Source organism: Chlorocebus sabaeus, unplaced genomic scaffold, assembly GCF_047675955.1.
Source record: "Chlorocebus sabaeus isolate Y175 unplaced genomic scaffold, mChlSab1.0.hap1 unalloc_scaffold_397, whole genome shotgun sequence".
NCBI classification, from domain to species: Eukaryota; Metazoa; Chordata; class Mammalia; order Primates; family Cercopithecidae; genus Chlorocebus; species Chlorocebus sabaeus.
Window position 1 is genome coordinate 193,898 of NW_027327700.1, and position 16,223 is coordinate 210,120.

At 49.0% G+C, this 16,223-nt stretch overlaps 1 protein-coding gene and 1 pseudogene across 1 annotated transcript in view; one reads left to right on the forward strand and one right to left on the reverse strand.

Annotated features, from left to right (window-relative positions):
* Positions 1-217: 217 nt before the first annotated feature.
* Positions 218-16,223, reverse strand: part of LOC140711248 (uncharacterized) — a gene marked incomplete at its 5' end in the record, with an annotated part of 54,628 nt that continues 38,622 nt past the window's right edge. The window contains 5 exons of the mRNA XM_073014182.1: positions 218-451; positions 12,189-12,386; positions 12,590-12,672; positions 13,105-13,194; positions 13,314-13,416. Of these exons, the coding sequence (XP_072870283.1) occupies positions 378-451; positions 12,189-12,386; positions 12,590-12,672; positions 13,105-13,194; positions 13,314-13,416 (548 nt within the window). The remainder of the gene's footprint in view (positions 452-12,188; positions 12,387-12,589; positions 12,673-13,104; positions 13,195-13,313; positions 13,417-16,223) is intronic.
* On the forward strand, positions 458-10,037 carry LOC140711251 (ATP-dependent 6-phosphofructokinase-like; annotated as a pseudogene).

The window sequence follows — 16,223 nt, forward strand, 5'->3', positions numbered from 1 at the left end:
TTCCAGGCTGGTCTCAAACTCCTGGGCTCAAGCGATCTGCCTGCCTCGGCCTCCCAAACTGCTGACATTACAGGCGTGAGCACCACATCTGGCAGTTTTTTTTTTTTTTGGTCCTTCCAGGATTAGAAGTCGATTTTCAGAAAACCCTTCACACTTGCAAACTTAATTTTCCATAATAATATGCCTCTAGGATAAAAACAAGACAGAAACAAAGAAGTATGTGTGGACTGCAGTTAAAAATTTTCAACACAACATAGCTTACGAGAGGTGACATTTACAAAGAGCAGGAGGGCCCGTTCAGTGCCTTCCAGGCATTGGCAATGGCGGTCTGTGGGCGACCCTAAAGTGTGCAGCGTCCTGAGATGTGATCGTGGTGCTCACGCTTTTACCGAGGGCCTCGCAGGAGTACCGGAGGCGGCTCTTCTGCAGGCGGCCAGCCAGGCGGCAGCAGCTGGAGAAGGAACAAACGGTAAAAGACAGACGTACACGATGTTATTGTGGCAGAGAGGTTAAAAGCAGGCTCACTTTGTTCTTCAAGTTTTAAATAACTAATAATGAAGTCCTTAAATATGTATTGCGTTTCTGGATTTTACAGCAGTTGTGGGTGTGTCTGTCTCTCTAGCTCCCGTTTGGGTGCTCCCTGTGAAGAGATCTCAGAGATGCCACCTTTCTTTGTTGAGGAGACAGTGTCTGGAGAGCTGTGAACCCCGCGGTGAGGGGCGGGTGACTGACCTGGGGGGAGGCTGGGTCAGCGTGGGGATCCACCCCCACTCCACCTTCCTGTAGGGAATCCAGTTGTAAGTCTTTATGATATGGGTAAAAGGAACCTGGAAGAGGTGTTATTTTTTAAGAAGTAAGTGCCATGCTCTTTTTTCCTCATTCTTCTCCGTGTTTAAGCAGCATTGAAGGATAAGGCACTACTAGCATGTTTGTTTGGAAACGATCTTGTTGGTTATTTTACATTGAATATGATACTAAGGTTGCCTGGTAACAGAAGTTTCCCTTAACAACATGGAACTCTGTTGAATCTATTGTCCCATTGGCTAAGCCTTCTGAAGTCAGTGCGGTGGCAGCTGAAGAGGCCGCTTCCCCTTGGAGGAAGCCCCTGGATTGGCAAGAGGCAAGGCCCTTGACTGAGGGAGTGAGGCCAGTTTGCAGGGACCCCACATGGCACCTGCGGCTCTCTCCTGCCCCCTGCTGGCTGGCCAAGCAGCCTCGCGACAGTGTGCTCAGTGTGAATGTTCACTGGGCAGGCCAAGGGTTTTGTTCCAGAAACACTGACTTCAGAAACGGCCGGCCGTGTGTGTGGAGCATGGCTTACGTGTGTCTTAAACCTCTTGAACAAAGCAAGTTGATGTTTCAAATGCAAGAAACATCATTTCCTCCCATTGCTTTCTTTCATTTATTTTAGCAGTGTGTTTCTTCTGTGTTAAGAATGAGCCAGATTTCCCCCTCACCCTTTTCTAGCTTGGCTTTATGTCAGTCACACTGGCCAGAACAGGGTAAATTTTTTAGCTTCTCTGCCTTAGGAAGAACCTGTCTTTATTGATTAAAAGTGAGAGGATATATCCAGTCCTTGGGGTCGTGTTTCTATCCCTGCTAGACTAGGGGAGTGGTGAGCACCATTTCTCTGGAGACTGCCTCTCCCGCCTGCGTTGAGTAGCGAGGCCGCAGGGTCAGCTGTGGGAGCCTGCAGGAAGGGGTTTGAGTGCCTGGTACGTACGAGCTCTGGGACAGAGGCGTGCCCACTGGGGGCCACTGCCTGGAACCACAGCCTTCCTGGTGAGACGAGAGGTTCTGAAGAGAGCCGAGATCATGCCCTCCTGGGCAGGCAGTTTCACCAATATGTGCTTTGGAAGGAGTGGATTCTGCCAGTCATGGGCGTGGTGCTGACACCCTCATGGTGGCCCCCTCCGGTCCCTGATAAGCTGACCCAGAGAGGGTCCTCATCTGCAAATGGGACAGTGGCCCCCTTGGCACATGGGGTTACATCAGTGACTTGGCCGCCTGGTGCCTCCTGGAGAGCAGCCGCTGGCCTTTACCTTAGATGTTCACGTCCAAACCAGCTCCAGAGTTTGCATGAAAACTCCCAGCCCTGTTGGAGACTCCTTAGTTCAGCTTGGCACAGAACCTCGGAAAACAGCAGTTCTGTTCCGGGTTCTTCCTTCAGAACTGAGTTCCAGTGCAGGGAAGGGAGCGGAGGGGCCGTGAGGTCAGCTGCAGCCTCCTGTGCCTCCCACTCGAGCTGAGGGCCATCTCTCTCCTGGGCTTCTCCCTGTCGTGTTCCCTGGTGCTCTACTGGCTTTGCAGAGGTTGGCAACGGCTCGTTCCATGGACTTCCTTGGGCCCCGCGCTTGACTCCTGTTCACTGAATGTCGTTAGGGTCCGGCCATCGCTGGCTTTGCTCTCCTTTAGCAGTTTCTAGATGTCCAGGCTTGAAACACTGCAGGCAGGCAGGGCCATGCTTGGGATCAGCCTTCTTCTTGTCAGTACTACTTTGACTAATTGCCTGAGGCACCGCCGGAGGGACTTGCTATTTTTAGAAGCTAATTCAGGTTTAAGACACCATCTAGGTAATGAGAGAGTTCAGGAAAGCTGTATCTGAGCTCCAGTAAAGGCGGACTCTTCCGTCCCAGCTGTCACTGTGTTTACACTCAGAGGAGCACACGATCGGGGGCGTGGCTCAGGTGTCAGCGCTGCGCTGTTCCACGCACCCACAGCAGCAGCCTGGTGGGACTAGAACTCAGACACGCTCGGGCACAAATCAGCCTCTTGGGAGAGCTGCTTACCTGCAGAATTCTTTTGTCATTAAGTGGTTGATGTCATTCTTTGAATGAGTGACAGTAATTCCCCACCTCAGGGTGGGCTGCGGGGGAGATTCAGTTGGAAAAATAACCCATAAGGCTTTGTGGCTCTGGGGGTCCTGATGCCCCACCCACATTTTCCTTCCCATGCCCGGGATTCTCTAAGACAAAGGGCAAGTCTTAAAGCCTTACGACATCCTAAGTCTTAGATCGCAATTAGAGAGAGAACCCAGTACAGGTGGAACAGTGACACCCTCAGAATTCTGCACTGGCCCTTCAAGAAGGCAGTTGTGGGCTCTTTGGACCCTTGACGGGCTTCTGTCCTCTGTCCTTCCTAAGCACAAAGATGGGAATTCTTCCCATTGCCTGTTTCTCTCCCCATCTCGGCTTCTACACAATGCAAAGTGGCCCGCTAACTAGAGCCCGTGTTCACTTTTGAACACATCAACCAATTATTTTGGGAGGAAAAGAATCTGCCAAAGAAACGAAGTATAGGTTGGAATGGTTTAATGAAGCCTGTGTTTATTCAACAAAGTGTGTTTTAAAATTTCATCCGAAGATCTCAAGTGAAAATTTCCCAGTGGGTGTTAAACTTTGGTGCACAGACTCTCATGTGGCCCCCAGTCTCAAGTCCACACCCCCACTTCATGCTTTTACTCTTGGCTGAGTCCCATGGAGGCCGGTTAGGGAATCCTGCAGGATCAGCCCTTGACCAGGATGGCTGGCTGGCTGGAGAATACTGTGCTTATGTCATTCAGAGACAAGCATTTCTTGAGCGCCTGCTGTGGGTGCTTGGCCGGGTCCTGCTGATGGTGCAGTGGTGGAAGTCCAGCCCACAGTTCCTGCCCTCATGGAATTTGTAGCCTAGTGAGGACTGCAAGTCAAATAACCACGAGCTAACTGCAGGGAGAGACTCCAGGGTGATTTCTATGAAGAGAGGACATGGGGTGCCCCGAGAACCCCTGACAGACGAACTTTGCCATTAGAAACCAGGCGGCATTTTCGTGAGAAAATGACATTTCCCTCCTGGTCAGAGCTGAGGAAGGTGCCTGTGTGTGTTCCGTGGCTGCTGTGACCCTGACCACACACCTGGGGCTGGAAAATAATACTCACTGTCACACAGTTCTGGAAGGCAGGAGCCATGGACTGAGGCCAGTGTTTGCTCCAGGAGAGTCCCTCGTGGTCCATTCAGGTGCCCAGAGCTGCGGGCCTTGTCCGCCTTGTTCCCTGGTGCTGCCTCCTCCCATGTAGGTGTGCAGCATCCTGCTCCAGGGCCTCTACACCCCTCATCTGCTGATGCAAGTGGTGGCACTTAGGGCGCACCTGGATAGTCCTCAGGATTCCTTTATCACCGCATGAGGGAACGTTCTCAGGTTCCAGGCATTAGGACCGGGATTCTTTTGGGAGCTGCTCTCCCGCCCACCACTGTACCTGAATGCACACAGCAGCCAGCATATCCAGAGGCCCCAGGAGGACCTGAGGTTGCTGGATCTAGAGCGGGACCTGGTATCAGAAGCAGGCGGGGCCAGGGATTCCCGAGAAAGTCTTGACGTGTACTTGAAGTGAGCCAAAGGGTTTTGAATGACTGGATCAGATTTATGTTTTTTATAGATGGGTCTCCAGTCTGTGTGAACAGATTGGAGGATGCCGGGATGGGAGCTGAGGCCCAGGCAGAGGTTTTGCAGAGTCCCAGGAGAGGGCGCTGCAGCCCGGACTCGTGTGTGGGTGGGAAGGTGGCCAATGCATTTCTCTGCTGCTTTTCTCCCCACTGAGCTTGGGTCCTCGTGGAGGGCGGATGGCAGACATTTCACTTGGGGACCTGATGCCTATGCATCCGAAAGACTCCCCAGGCACCTGGGTCTAAGAACCACCGTCTGCCTTTGAGTAGAGTTTCTATAAACGTAACATTCACTGATGAATGGAAGATGGCCACAGATCTAAAATCACAGGGAGCTTTAATGGAAGAAAATAGAAGATCACAGCTGTTCCCATGGACTAAGCTGGTAGGTGAGAGCCCCCTAACTTCTCAGCTCATACCTAACGGTGTCCGTGTCTGGTGAAAGCTGCTTCAGCAGGGACAGAGAGCAGCGTGGAGTGAGCTGGCTTGTGGGGTCGTCTTTTCAGTCTCCTCTTATGGGTCCTGGAAGAAGGGAGCGGCAGATGGCCAGGCCCCCACCACAGGTCATTGAGGTCATCTCCAGGTGGCTGCCACGGTGGGGTGGGGGGGTTGGGGGCATGTTCACACCCACTCCAAGGGCACATCCCGGCTGCTGTACACCCTTCACCTCTGCGATGCTGGGACCGCATGCTCAGGCGCGGTGGGGGCCCTTGCTGCACTTACTCGTCGGGGAGCTCTGGGATGGTGGGTGCACCCTGGCCCTGGGCTGGAGTGACTGATCTCTGTGACCAGACCTGCGACCACATCAAGCAGTCCGCCAGCGGAACCAAGCGGCGCGTGTTCATCAAGTCCATGGGCGGCTACCGTGGCTACCTGGCCAACATGGGGGGCTCACAGCCGGAGCCGATGCCGCATACATTTTCGAAGAGCCCTTCGACATCAGGGATCTGCAGGTATGTGACGGGGGCTGGCCTAGGGGGACCGTCCCCTTTGGATCCACTCGGTGCTGTGGAGTGAAACATCGTATCTAGGGTGGTTTGCTTTTCGAGGGGGCATGGAGACAGGTACTACAGAACACGCCATGCTTGATGCCCTTCGCATTGCCCAGATGCCTCTCCCATGTGTCAGGTGAAGGCGGACGTGCCTGGTTGAGGACACCTTCTAGTCTCTTGTGTGAAACACGAGCTTGTTTTTTTGATGTAGTCTGTTGTGTAGTTAATGTTTTCTCACTTCTGTCACAAACGATTTGAGCGCCTCCGCTAACAATCACCACCCACGTCTGCAACTGGCTCTGAAGCTTGCTGCAGCTTCTTTTAAATCTTGAGGCCTCTGATGCTGCGTCTGCCTCTAAACTGACACACACACGGCCGTGGTTTTTTGGCATCTGTGGCTCTTTTAGGGAAGAGTGTCACCGAGCCCGGGGTCTGCCCCTGCTTGGATGGCACAGCAGAATCCAGGCCTGGACCCTGCAGTGTTCAGTTAAACTCCATGCAGGATGACAGGCCTTGGCAGATAAAATGCAACTTGAACAATTGTCTTTAGTTAGTTATATAAATAAATATATAATGTTATATATTGCTCTGCAACCCAGGTTGGAATGCAGTGGCATGATCCCGGCTCGCTACAACCTCCGATTCCCAGGTTCCAACAATTCTCCTGCCTCAGACTCCCGAGTAGTTGGGATTACAGGCACGTGCCACCATGCCCAGATAATTTTTGTATTTTTAATAGAGATGGGGTTTCACCTTGTTGGTCAGGCTGGTCTCGAACTCCTGACCTCGTGATCTGCCCATCTTGGCCTTCCAAAGTGCTGGGATTACAGGCGTGAGCCACTGTACCCGGCACCATTGTCTTTTAAAAGGTTAGGATGTTACTTGTTTCTGGGCCAAGTAGATCAAGTAAAAAGGGCCTTGGCGTTGTCACTAATTATGTGACATGTGAATCACGAATTTCTTCACTATGTCATATTAAATACTTGTGGAGTCATTCACTTCATCATGATGTTTCTGTCAGCGGTGGGTCCCATAAGATGATATTGGAGCTGCCCCAAACAGGTGCACTGTTATTTATCTTTTATAGAAAGATTATATATATTAAAAAACATATGTTATATACATATATATATATTTTTAACTGTGCTTTTCTACATCTAGACATGTTTAGATACACAATTGCCTGCAGTATTCAACAGTCTCAGACATTTAGGTTTGTAGTCAGGAACAACAGATATGTGGCAAGCCCTGCCTCCTGGGTTTGTGAGAGTTCACTGTAGGATGTTTGCACAAGGCTCAAGTCACCTAGCAATGCATTTCTCAGAACATATCCCCCTGTTATGTGACTCATGACCGTATTTCAGAAATCTGTCCAAAGATCCTGCCTCACCAGCATTCAACCTGGCAAGAGCTTCAGAAGAGAAATTATGATTTTTTGTTGTTGTTGTTGAGATGGACGCTTGCTCTGTCACCCAGGCTGGAGTGCAGTGGCACAATCTCAGCTCACTGCAACTTCAGCCTCCTGGTTTCAAGTGATTCTCCTGCCTCAGCCTCCCAAGTAGGTGGGACTACAGCACCTGCCACCATGCCCGGCTAATTTTTGTATTTTTAGTAGAGACGGGGTTTCACCATGTTGGCCAGGCTGGTCTCAAACTCTTGACCTCAGGCAATCTACCCGCCTTGGCCTCCTAAAGAGCTGGGATTACAGGCGTGAGCGACTGCGCCCAGGCTCCTACTTTGTGAAATTCTGCCACCGTGCCCAGTGACAGATTGATTAGATGTAAAAATCTCCATTTTCTTAGGATGAGTCATTAGAGAATTACCTCCCTCTTGTAATCCTCCCAAGATGATCTGATATAGGATGTTACCCTTTTCTAAGACAATCTGTTCCTTAAGAAATCTGTGTGTCGATGAGAGTTTACAAAATTCTCTGATCAGACACTGTTCATCAGGCCGTCATAGGAGATTCCATTGAAAGGCCACAGGTCGCTCTTTTCCTCTGAGAGCGCCGAGAGAACATCGTCATGAAAATAAGGAGCAATAGAGCCATGAATGAGCACTAGGCCAGTCACGGAATTATCATCTTCAGAGGGACCCTGTTGATTCCGGAAGGCGTTTCTAGTGGCCGCTGTGAGGGCTGCTCACATCAGTGCCCTGTGCTCAGCATTCATTGCTGCAGACGTGCTCTCGCCGCCTGGGGAGGCTCCCCGAGACCCAAGCTGTGAGAGCTTGCAGCCTCCTTGGCCACGCTCACCACCACGTGTGGTTGGCACTTCCCGCCCTGCAGGACCTGGCACACAGTAGGTGCTTAGCAGAAGTTTATTGTCTGATTAACAAAATGCTCTTTTCCAGTCCAATGTGGAGCGCCTGACGCAGAAAATGAAGACTACTATCCAGAGGGGCCTTGTGCTCAGGTGAGTGAGAGACCAGGGCTGATCTTATGGTCACCGTAACACTGCGGTTCTTAGATTCTGCTCTGTGACTTTGGGCTGGATGAGTGGTAATTTCTTTGCCGCTGGAGTGCACTATACGCTGAGCAGTTGCAGAACAGAGTCGTGGTGTGTTGCTCTACAGACTTGCCCGCATTTAGACAACTAAAATTTTTGCTTTATAGTCTTACTCTTTTAGATATCTTAAAATCATTTCTCTAATTAGCACCTGATGTTTATGAAGGAAGAAGGAAATAGTCATCCCTCTTAGCCTCAGGGAATGTGTCCCAAGTCTCCAGTGGGTGCCTGAACCTGGGGATAGTACCCGCCCCCTGTATACATGAGGGGGTGGGTACTGATAACCATCTGATAACCAAGGCGGCTACTGAGTGACTCAGGGACAGGAGGCACAGACAGCATGGAGACTTAGGGCACAGGGATGATTTGCGTTCTGGGTGGGAAAGAGCAACACAGCACGAGATTTCATCACTCCCTGTTAGCTGGGCTTAGGTGAAATCGACATCCTGTGTCAGTTTGTTGTGTCACATTATGTGTCGCGTGTGTTGTCACTATACAACAAAACGATCTGCAGTATATGCATACACCCAGTTAGCTGGGAGACATTTTTTTTTTTTTTTTTTTTGAGACAGAGTCTTGCTCTGTTACCCAGGCTGGAGTGCAGTGGCGCAATCTTGGCTCACTGCAACCTCCACCTCTTCCAGGTTCAAGAGATTGTCCTGCCTCAGCCTTCTGAGTAGATGGGAGTACAGGTGTCCACCACCATGCACAACTAATTTTTGTATTTTCAGTAGAGATGGAGTTTCACTGCGTTGGCCAGGCTGGTCTCAAACTCCTGACCTCAGGTGATTCGCCCACCTCAGCCTCCCAAAGTGGTGGGATTACAGGCGTGATCCCCACCATGGCCAGCCAAATCATCTAAACTTTTAAGTCATGCCAAACATCACCAGCTTTAGGATTCTTTTGTTGGTGAGGTTTGAGTAATGGGGATTTTAAGGGAACTGTCAGCTTTCATGAAAACAGTGACAACCCCACTACTTGGAAATGCTTATTCAAATTAAACACTTCATCGAGTTAAAAACTGGAGCTTCCTAAGATTTAAAATGGATTATCAGACATGTAATATACTTGACACTCACCCCAAATCAGAATGACCTGGAATGAGCTGCATGCAGGCACACACATGTCATGAGCTGAGCCTGGGACACAGCGGTCCAGCATTCCTAACTCACACACACTCCTTCCTCACAACCTCCTATTCTTTATACTTTTAAACCAGAGCCCGTGAATTTATTCCAGAGAGCTGATGAATCCCCTGAAATGATGATGAAATAGGAGGCGTATGTGTGATTTTGTTAAAGAATCCACAACGTTTATCAGATTCTTAAAGCTGCGACCCATCCCCACCCCAGATGAGTTCATGAAATCCTGATTGAAGATTTTAAAATATTGGAGATTGTTAGTTGACTCATTCCATTTATTAAAATCCTCCTCTTACTGGGCAGGGGGAACACTTGACACTTTTGCTTAACAGGCTGAGTTCAGGCTACAGGAAACAGAGATTGTGTTTTTTTCTGTTCCAGCTATCCATAAAGACCTAGAAATAAAAACGTGAATTCTGTGAAATAGAAATCGTCATTTCTATTTAACAACAAAGTGTTACTGTATAACTGATATTTCATATGACTCTAACCACCAACAGGGTGGGGCACCCTCTCCATTTGATAGAAACTTTGGAACCAAAATCTCTGCCAGAGCTATGGAGTGGATCACTGCGAAACTCAAGGAGGCCTGGGGCAGAGGTAAGGGGTCCGCGGAGGGAGGCCGTCTGCCTTGGTGAAAATGCTGTCCTATCGGGGAGAAGTAGGGTATACTGGTTCCTTCTTCAGTCCAGTACTGAGCTGCGTGTGATGTTCTAACTCCTGCTGGTCTCTGAGCGTTGCTATTTAACCAACCTTGGATTCCTGGGATAAGGTCAGCTTGGGCGTGGGTAACATGTTCTCTTTTATCACTGCTAGATTCAACCTGAAGTTCTTTTGTGCAGGCTTTTTGCTCTGGAGATCTTGAGCATCAGCCCGCAGTTTCCCTCACAGTTTAAGTGGGGCCTTCTATTTTTTGGATGTATGTTAGGACAACCTCCTTGCAACTCCATCTGTCAGAACTTCCAGTTTTGAGGAAGATTTGGCTGCTGAATGAATTGTTCATGTTTGTAGAACTATGCATGTTTTTCCTTAAATCAGTTTTGTAAGTTACATATTCTAACAAATCTTTAGATAAACTGAAAAGTTTTAAAAAACATGACATTTTGTATAATACAATTGTTAATTGTTCCAATGTGGCTGGTCCCCACTCATTCCTGAGTGGCTGTTTGTGCCAGCATCTTTCTTGCCCCCACCCCCCTCAGCTTTCTTCAGTCATACCAGGTGTGTGCTTTTTTAGGGCAAACCATTATCACTGCCAATGTGCAACGTAGAAGAATGACAGTCTACAAAAAACAGTGATGTGAACAGTTTCAATTGGTTTGTCTTTTTGAAGAACTGACTGATTCTTTCTACATCGATTTTCTTTTGCTAATTTAGCTATGGATGTTTCTCACTCCTCTGTGTGTGTATTCGTGGGCATCAATTTCTTAAGGTAATTTCTCTATTCCACTATTTAGTGAAAAATTCTCTCCACTGAGAGGAAAAACAAAAGCTGCTTTCCAGGAAGCCATCAGGGCGATCCCACAAGAGCAGAGCTGCCCAGGCCAGGCGCTGGCCACACTGTGCAGTTGTTCTCAGCTGTTCTCGGCCGTTCTTGGCCATTCTCAGCCTCCCCCAGGCTTCCAGGCCAGGTTCAGGATGGTTGCCAGGAATCTCACTTCTCATCTCGCCCCATGATTCTGCTCTCCCACCTGCCCATGTGACAGGGTGTTGTTAATCTTTTTTAAAATCTTTTATAGGAAAAAAATTTACCACCGATGATTCCGTTTGTGTGCTGGGAATAAGCAAAAGAAACCTTATTTTTCAACCTGTGGCAGAGCTGAAGAAGCAAACGGATTTTGAGTAAGTTGGGGTCTTATTGCCTTAGCAAACCCAGCCAACGTGAGTACAGGACAGGAGAATGGCCATTGCTGTTGCTTTCGGCAACTCATTCAGGGGTTTGAGGAACTAGATTTTCTGAAGCTCAGTTAAAAAATACTAGGTCTTGGCCAGGCATGGCGGCTCACACCTATAATCCCAGCACTTTGGGAGGCCTAGGTGGGTGGATCACAAGGTCAAGAGATCAAGACCAGCCTGGCCCACATGGTGAAACCCCATCTCTACTAAAAATACAAAAATTAGCCAGGTGTGGTGGTGTACACCTGTAGTCCCAGCTACTCAGGAGGCTGAGACAGGAGAAATCGCCTGAACCTGGGAGGCAGAGGTTGCAGTGAGCTGAGACTGCACCTCTGCTCTCCAGCCTGGGGACAGAGCGAGACTCTGTCTCAAAAGAACAACAATAAGAAACCACCACTAGGTCTTTGGGAAGAATTTTTAGAAATATAAAAGCAATGGTTTCATTTGACCCTGAAATTGGCTTTATTATCTAGTTGATTCAGCCGACCCTACAAACCCCGTGTTTCTGGCAAGACGGCTCACTGTGCTGGCCGTGGCATCTCCCAGCCTCACTGCTGTCCCCCCATCCCTCCACAGGCACAGGATTCCCAAAGAACAGTGGTGGCTCAAGCTGCGGCCCCTCATGAAGATCCTGGCCAAGTACATGGACAACTATGATGTGTTGGACTCAGGCCAGCTAGAGCACGTGCAGTCCAGCCCTGGAGCGTCTGACCCAGTCCTGCCTGCATGTACCTGCAACCTGGACTCACCGTGGACCATCTGTTTTTGTAACACTTAAGTTATTTATCAGCACTTTCTGAAAGTATTTGACATTAATACCTAACAAGCAAGCACCTGTCACCGACCGTGTGCCCCACCAGCTCCAGTGCGTGCTGTCTGGACTGTGTCTCATGCTTTCAGATGTGTGTATTAAACGTTTGCCTACAACTCCAACAGTCCTCCGTTTTAGTTTTTTAAGTAGGAGATTAAAACCTCAATCTATGGGTGGCTACTAATGGTTTTCTCAGCACTTTTGTGGGCAAAGATTATAAAAATATTTTTAGTAGGGATCACTGAACTATGCACAAGTCATAAAAGGAGAACAAAGCCAGTAGTTTACACAGGCCAAGGGGAATGCCATGTTTATTGCCATGTGTCAGTTTCCAACCACAGCAGCAGGCCAGGACCCTGGGCCTTGACCCCAGGCTCCTGCTCTCCTTAGAAAGTAAAAGAGAACACATGAATCTTACCTACTCGGCCTCTTGATTGCAATCCTAGCTGCATGTTAAAACCACCAAGGTGGGGGTTTGAAAAATCTGATAGCCAGTTTCTCGTCCAGTCCAAGCCACGGTCCTTGCTGGGACCTAATTTGGAATTCTCTGATGACTCTTGCCAGAGTAGACATGGGTGCTGGCGTGACGGCCCTGCTGCCCTCGTGGGCCCACCTCCTGTAGGGACAGCGTTTCTGCCTCTTAGCTCTAGGTTGCAGGAGACCACAGCTGTGCCTCAGAAACGGCGGTGGAGAGCTGTGTGGAGGGAGAGGAGACCCCAAAAACAAGCTGTTTGGGAAATCAGAGTCCAACGGCCAAGAAGAGCTGGCGTGGTGGCTCTCCTTTCTGGCTCTGTGAAGACGAAGCGAGCGCTTACTCACCCCAGCCCACCTGCTTCTCAGGACTGCTTCCATCCGGCCGCCCCGTTGAACTTCCGTCTGTTAGGAGGACGCTCCCACAGGGCCTCGGTGTAATCGAGTTTCATGAATCAGCACAGGCAGACACGGGACACCTTTGTGTACCTTTTCATTTTACTTCTGTTTTTTAGTAAAAGCCCTAAATGCTACTTAAGATAATGACTCAAGCAGAGGTTAAATCAGAGTTGCCCTTTATTTTTAGATTCTTAAATATTCTAGAACTAATGAGGTAAAACAAGCCTTTCAGTCAGTAGAAAGTGAAAATTCTACGTGGTGCATCTTTGGCATTTCGTGTATGACTATTTCAATGGACATCTTCCTGGTCGCTCTTAAGATTGACTTGCCAGTCAGTTGGCAACACTTTAAGAATGATATAATATTCTTGGAAAAGCAGTAGCATTTCTGACTTTTCATATTCAGCTCTAGAGGCCTATTGTCTCAGGGGCTCCTGCACAGTTGGGGGCACCAGGGCCGCTCACCTGATGATCCAGGATGGGTCCTTGGCGATTTTGGGATTCTCGGGTCTGAGTATGGCCAGGCCATGCGTGCTCTTCCCAGTGCCGAGGTACCTGAGAGGAAGGCAGGCGAGGTCAGTGAGGACTGGCTTCTACTTCAGTGCCGTTAAGGTCTCCAATCCCGGACGCTGTCTCCCCCACTCCCCGCTCCCCACTCCCCACTCCCCACTCACCTATCGCTCATGGCCAGGAGCTTCTTGTGGCTGATGGTGAAGAGCTGCTCCCTGTGGGCCTGCTTCATCTCATCCGAGAGTCCGTACAAGAAGTGGTCCATTCCTAGAAGACAAACCACAGGCACAGGGGGGCTGCCACCCAGGAGCTCGCACAGTGGGCTATGCCCTCGTGTCCCAGAGGGGACAGGTGCATCTCACTGTTACTTCACATACGTGTTTCAACCACAGGGTCATGTCTAACAGCCCAGAGATCACACCCTGACCTCTAGCTCCCACGAGCCACGCTGACTCTTACCAAGGCCTGCTTCTGCAGCGTGGATGCATTCAGGACCGCGTGAGGCTGATAATGCTGTGAGCAAAAGTGGCTCTACAGTGTAATGTGGCCAGGCCTGGGCCGTGGTCACGTCATCCTTCCACACGAATGAGCCCAGTCACTGCCGTGGGTTGGCCCCACTGGGCCTCAGGTCAGTAAAACTGAAATGACAGGATGCACTCTTCTCGCCCAGATGTCGGGAAGCGTGTTTCCAAGGCCAATATTTAGGGTGTCAGACGTGGAAATCGTATCACAGGCAAGGACAGAGGCGCCAGAAGCTGGTGCTCCTGCCTGTGCATGAGGGAACTCGGAAAACAGCAATGTCATCTGCGAGGCTGTGGACTGAGATTCTCACTGTTACATTCACAATACCTTTGTATGAAGGAGCGACAGGAGCATCTACGGTTGAGAAGACAAAGTTTGCCTTCGTCAATGTCTTGCTGCGTGAATTTTCCAGATTTTGCCCAGTAAACCTTCCCAAAAGATTGGAGTGTCTCTATTGTTTTTGGGTCCCTAGGAAACCCAGAGAAATAAATAGGCAAGCATTTTACCAAAGGACAAGTTTATGACAAACCTGTGACTTAACAGTTCAACATCTTCTATGGGTTAACAGCTCTATTTTACATCTGATCTAGTCCAAACAGCCCCCTGACAAATTGCTCAATTACTCTCAGTGGAAGTTTAAATCCGATCACATAAGACTTTCAACACGTTCTCCCTCTTAGACAGGGTCTGTCTGCATAAAGTCCTCCCCAGATGATTTAAATCCACCTCTCTGTGACATCAGGAGAGGAAAGATGTGGAGGGTGGGGGCAGGTCAAGATTACGAGGAAATTACAGAAGACTCACATGGAAAAATCAAGCAAACAAAGGTTTTCCTTTAATCTCCCTTAAGGACACACCCAGGGCAGTACAGGAATCAGTCTGAGGGGGCTGATCCAGACTTCCCTTTGTGTAAATGGAAAGAGCCCAGCCCTCCCTCCACCCTGACTCAGAGCTGCAGAGGGGTTGTGAGCTGCTTCCCCATCCTTGTCTAGAAGAGTGGCTTCCAGCACAGCAAATGGGAGAACTCAGCAGGGTGGCAACGGCTACCGACTTCTCTACCTACGTGCCTGCTTACCTACCTACCTACCTAATCTATCTCTGCATCCACGAGCCAGGCTCTCATTCGCCCAGGCTGGCGTGTGGTGGCACAATCTGCTGACTGCAGCTTCAACCTCCCTAGGCTCAAGGGATCCTCCCGCCTTAGCCTCCTGTAGCTAGGACCACAGGCACTTGCCACCATGCCTGGCCAACTCCTTCTTAAAAAGTGTCAGAATACAGGTTCTCTTGGGCAGCAAAGCCATACACAATCAAGAATTTATTATTTTAGAATAACGGTGTTATGTTTATGAAAGCTAACAGTTGCATCCACATCAGGCACCTCCAAATGAAATGAGCTAAGAATGTTCTCAGGCTATATCGCGCCCCTCACCTGGGGCCTGTGTCCCAGGTCCCCCAGAGCAGGGTTGCAACCTCAGACAGCCACTATGGATACTGTGTTTTTCTCCTATGCCTATGAAAAAGTCTATAGATTAGGTGCAGCAAGATATTAACAAAATACAACAATTATACTGTAATAAAAGTTATGCTAAGTAAAACAAGCGTTCTGTGAACAGAAGCTCTTGGACACCCACAGCGTATCTGATGACCTAGATGGCTACTGAGTGACCAACAGGCAGGTACCGTAGACAGTGTCAGCTTTCATCCCACTGCTTAGAAGAATGGTGTACAATTTAAAACTTTGGAAGTGTTTATATCTGGAATTCTCCATTTAATATTTTCAGACCAAGGGTGACTGGGTAATAAACCGTGGAAGGCAAAACCATGGATGGAGGCACTACCGTGTTTTGCCAAAATATGCTGGCTTAAGCCAGGGTTTACTAAAGACAGAATGCTTCCCGTTTACGCTGCTGGCCCCAATCCTTGCACCAGAAAGGACATTGCTGGGTGTGGCTAAGTGCTCGAGAAGTGAAAAGCAGCACATAGAACAACTTTTGTCTAAAGTTCACTGCAGTAGAAGAAAATGACACTGATAATCATGAGTAGGAGACTAAAACACAGTGTGTGTCCCAATGTGTGAACTAGAGCAAAGCTCACCTGTAAGAGTAAAGGGTGAAAACCCCACTGTGGCTGAGTTTTGCGCCTCCACTGTAAGCGCCACCTTTTTCTCGAATTTCTGTATGTAGGAATTTAGCAGTCATCAAACATGCAAGGATTTTAAGACTGAAATTAATGATTAAAAAATGCAAGTTTAAAACACCATGGCTGATAAAAAAACATAGACAATGAAGTAATTATTGGATTCAGTGAAAATGAAAATAAAATCAAGTTGTACAATAATGCCACATAAATTATGGTCCCATTTTTTTGGTCTTGTTTTTTAAGAGACGGGATCTTGCTCTGTCGCCAGGCTGGAGTGCATAAGGGCAATCACAGCTCACTGCAGCCTTGAACTCCTGTGCTCAAGGGATCCTCCCACCAGTCTCCTGAGTAGCTGGGCCTACAGATGCGTGCCACCACGCCTATTTTTACAATTTCTGTAGAGGCAGGGTCTA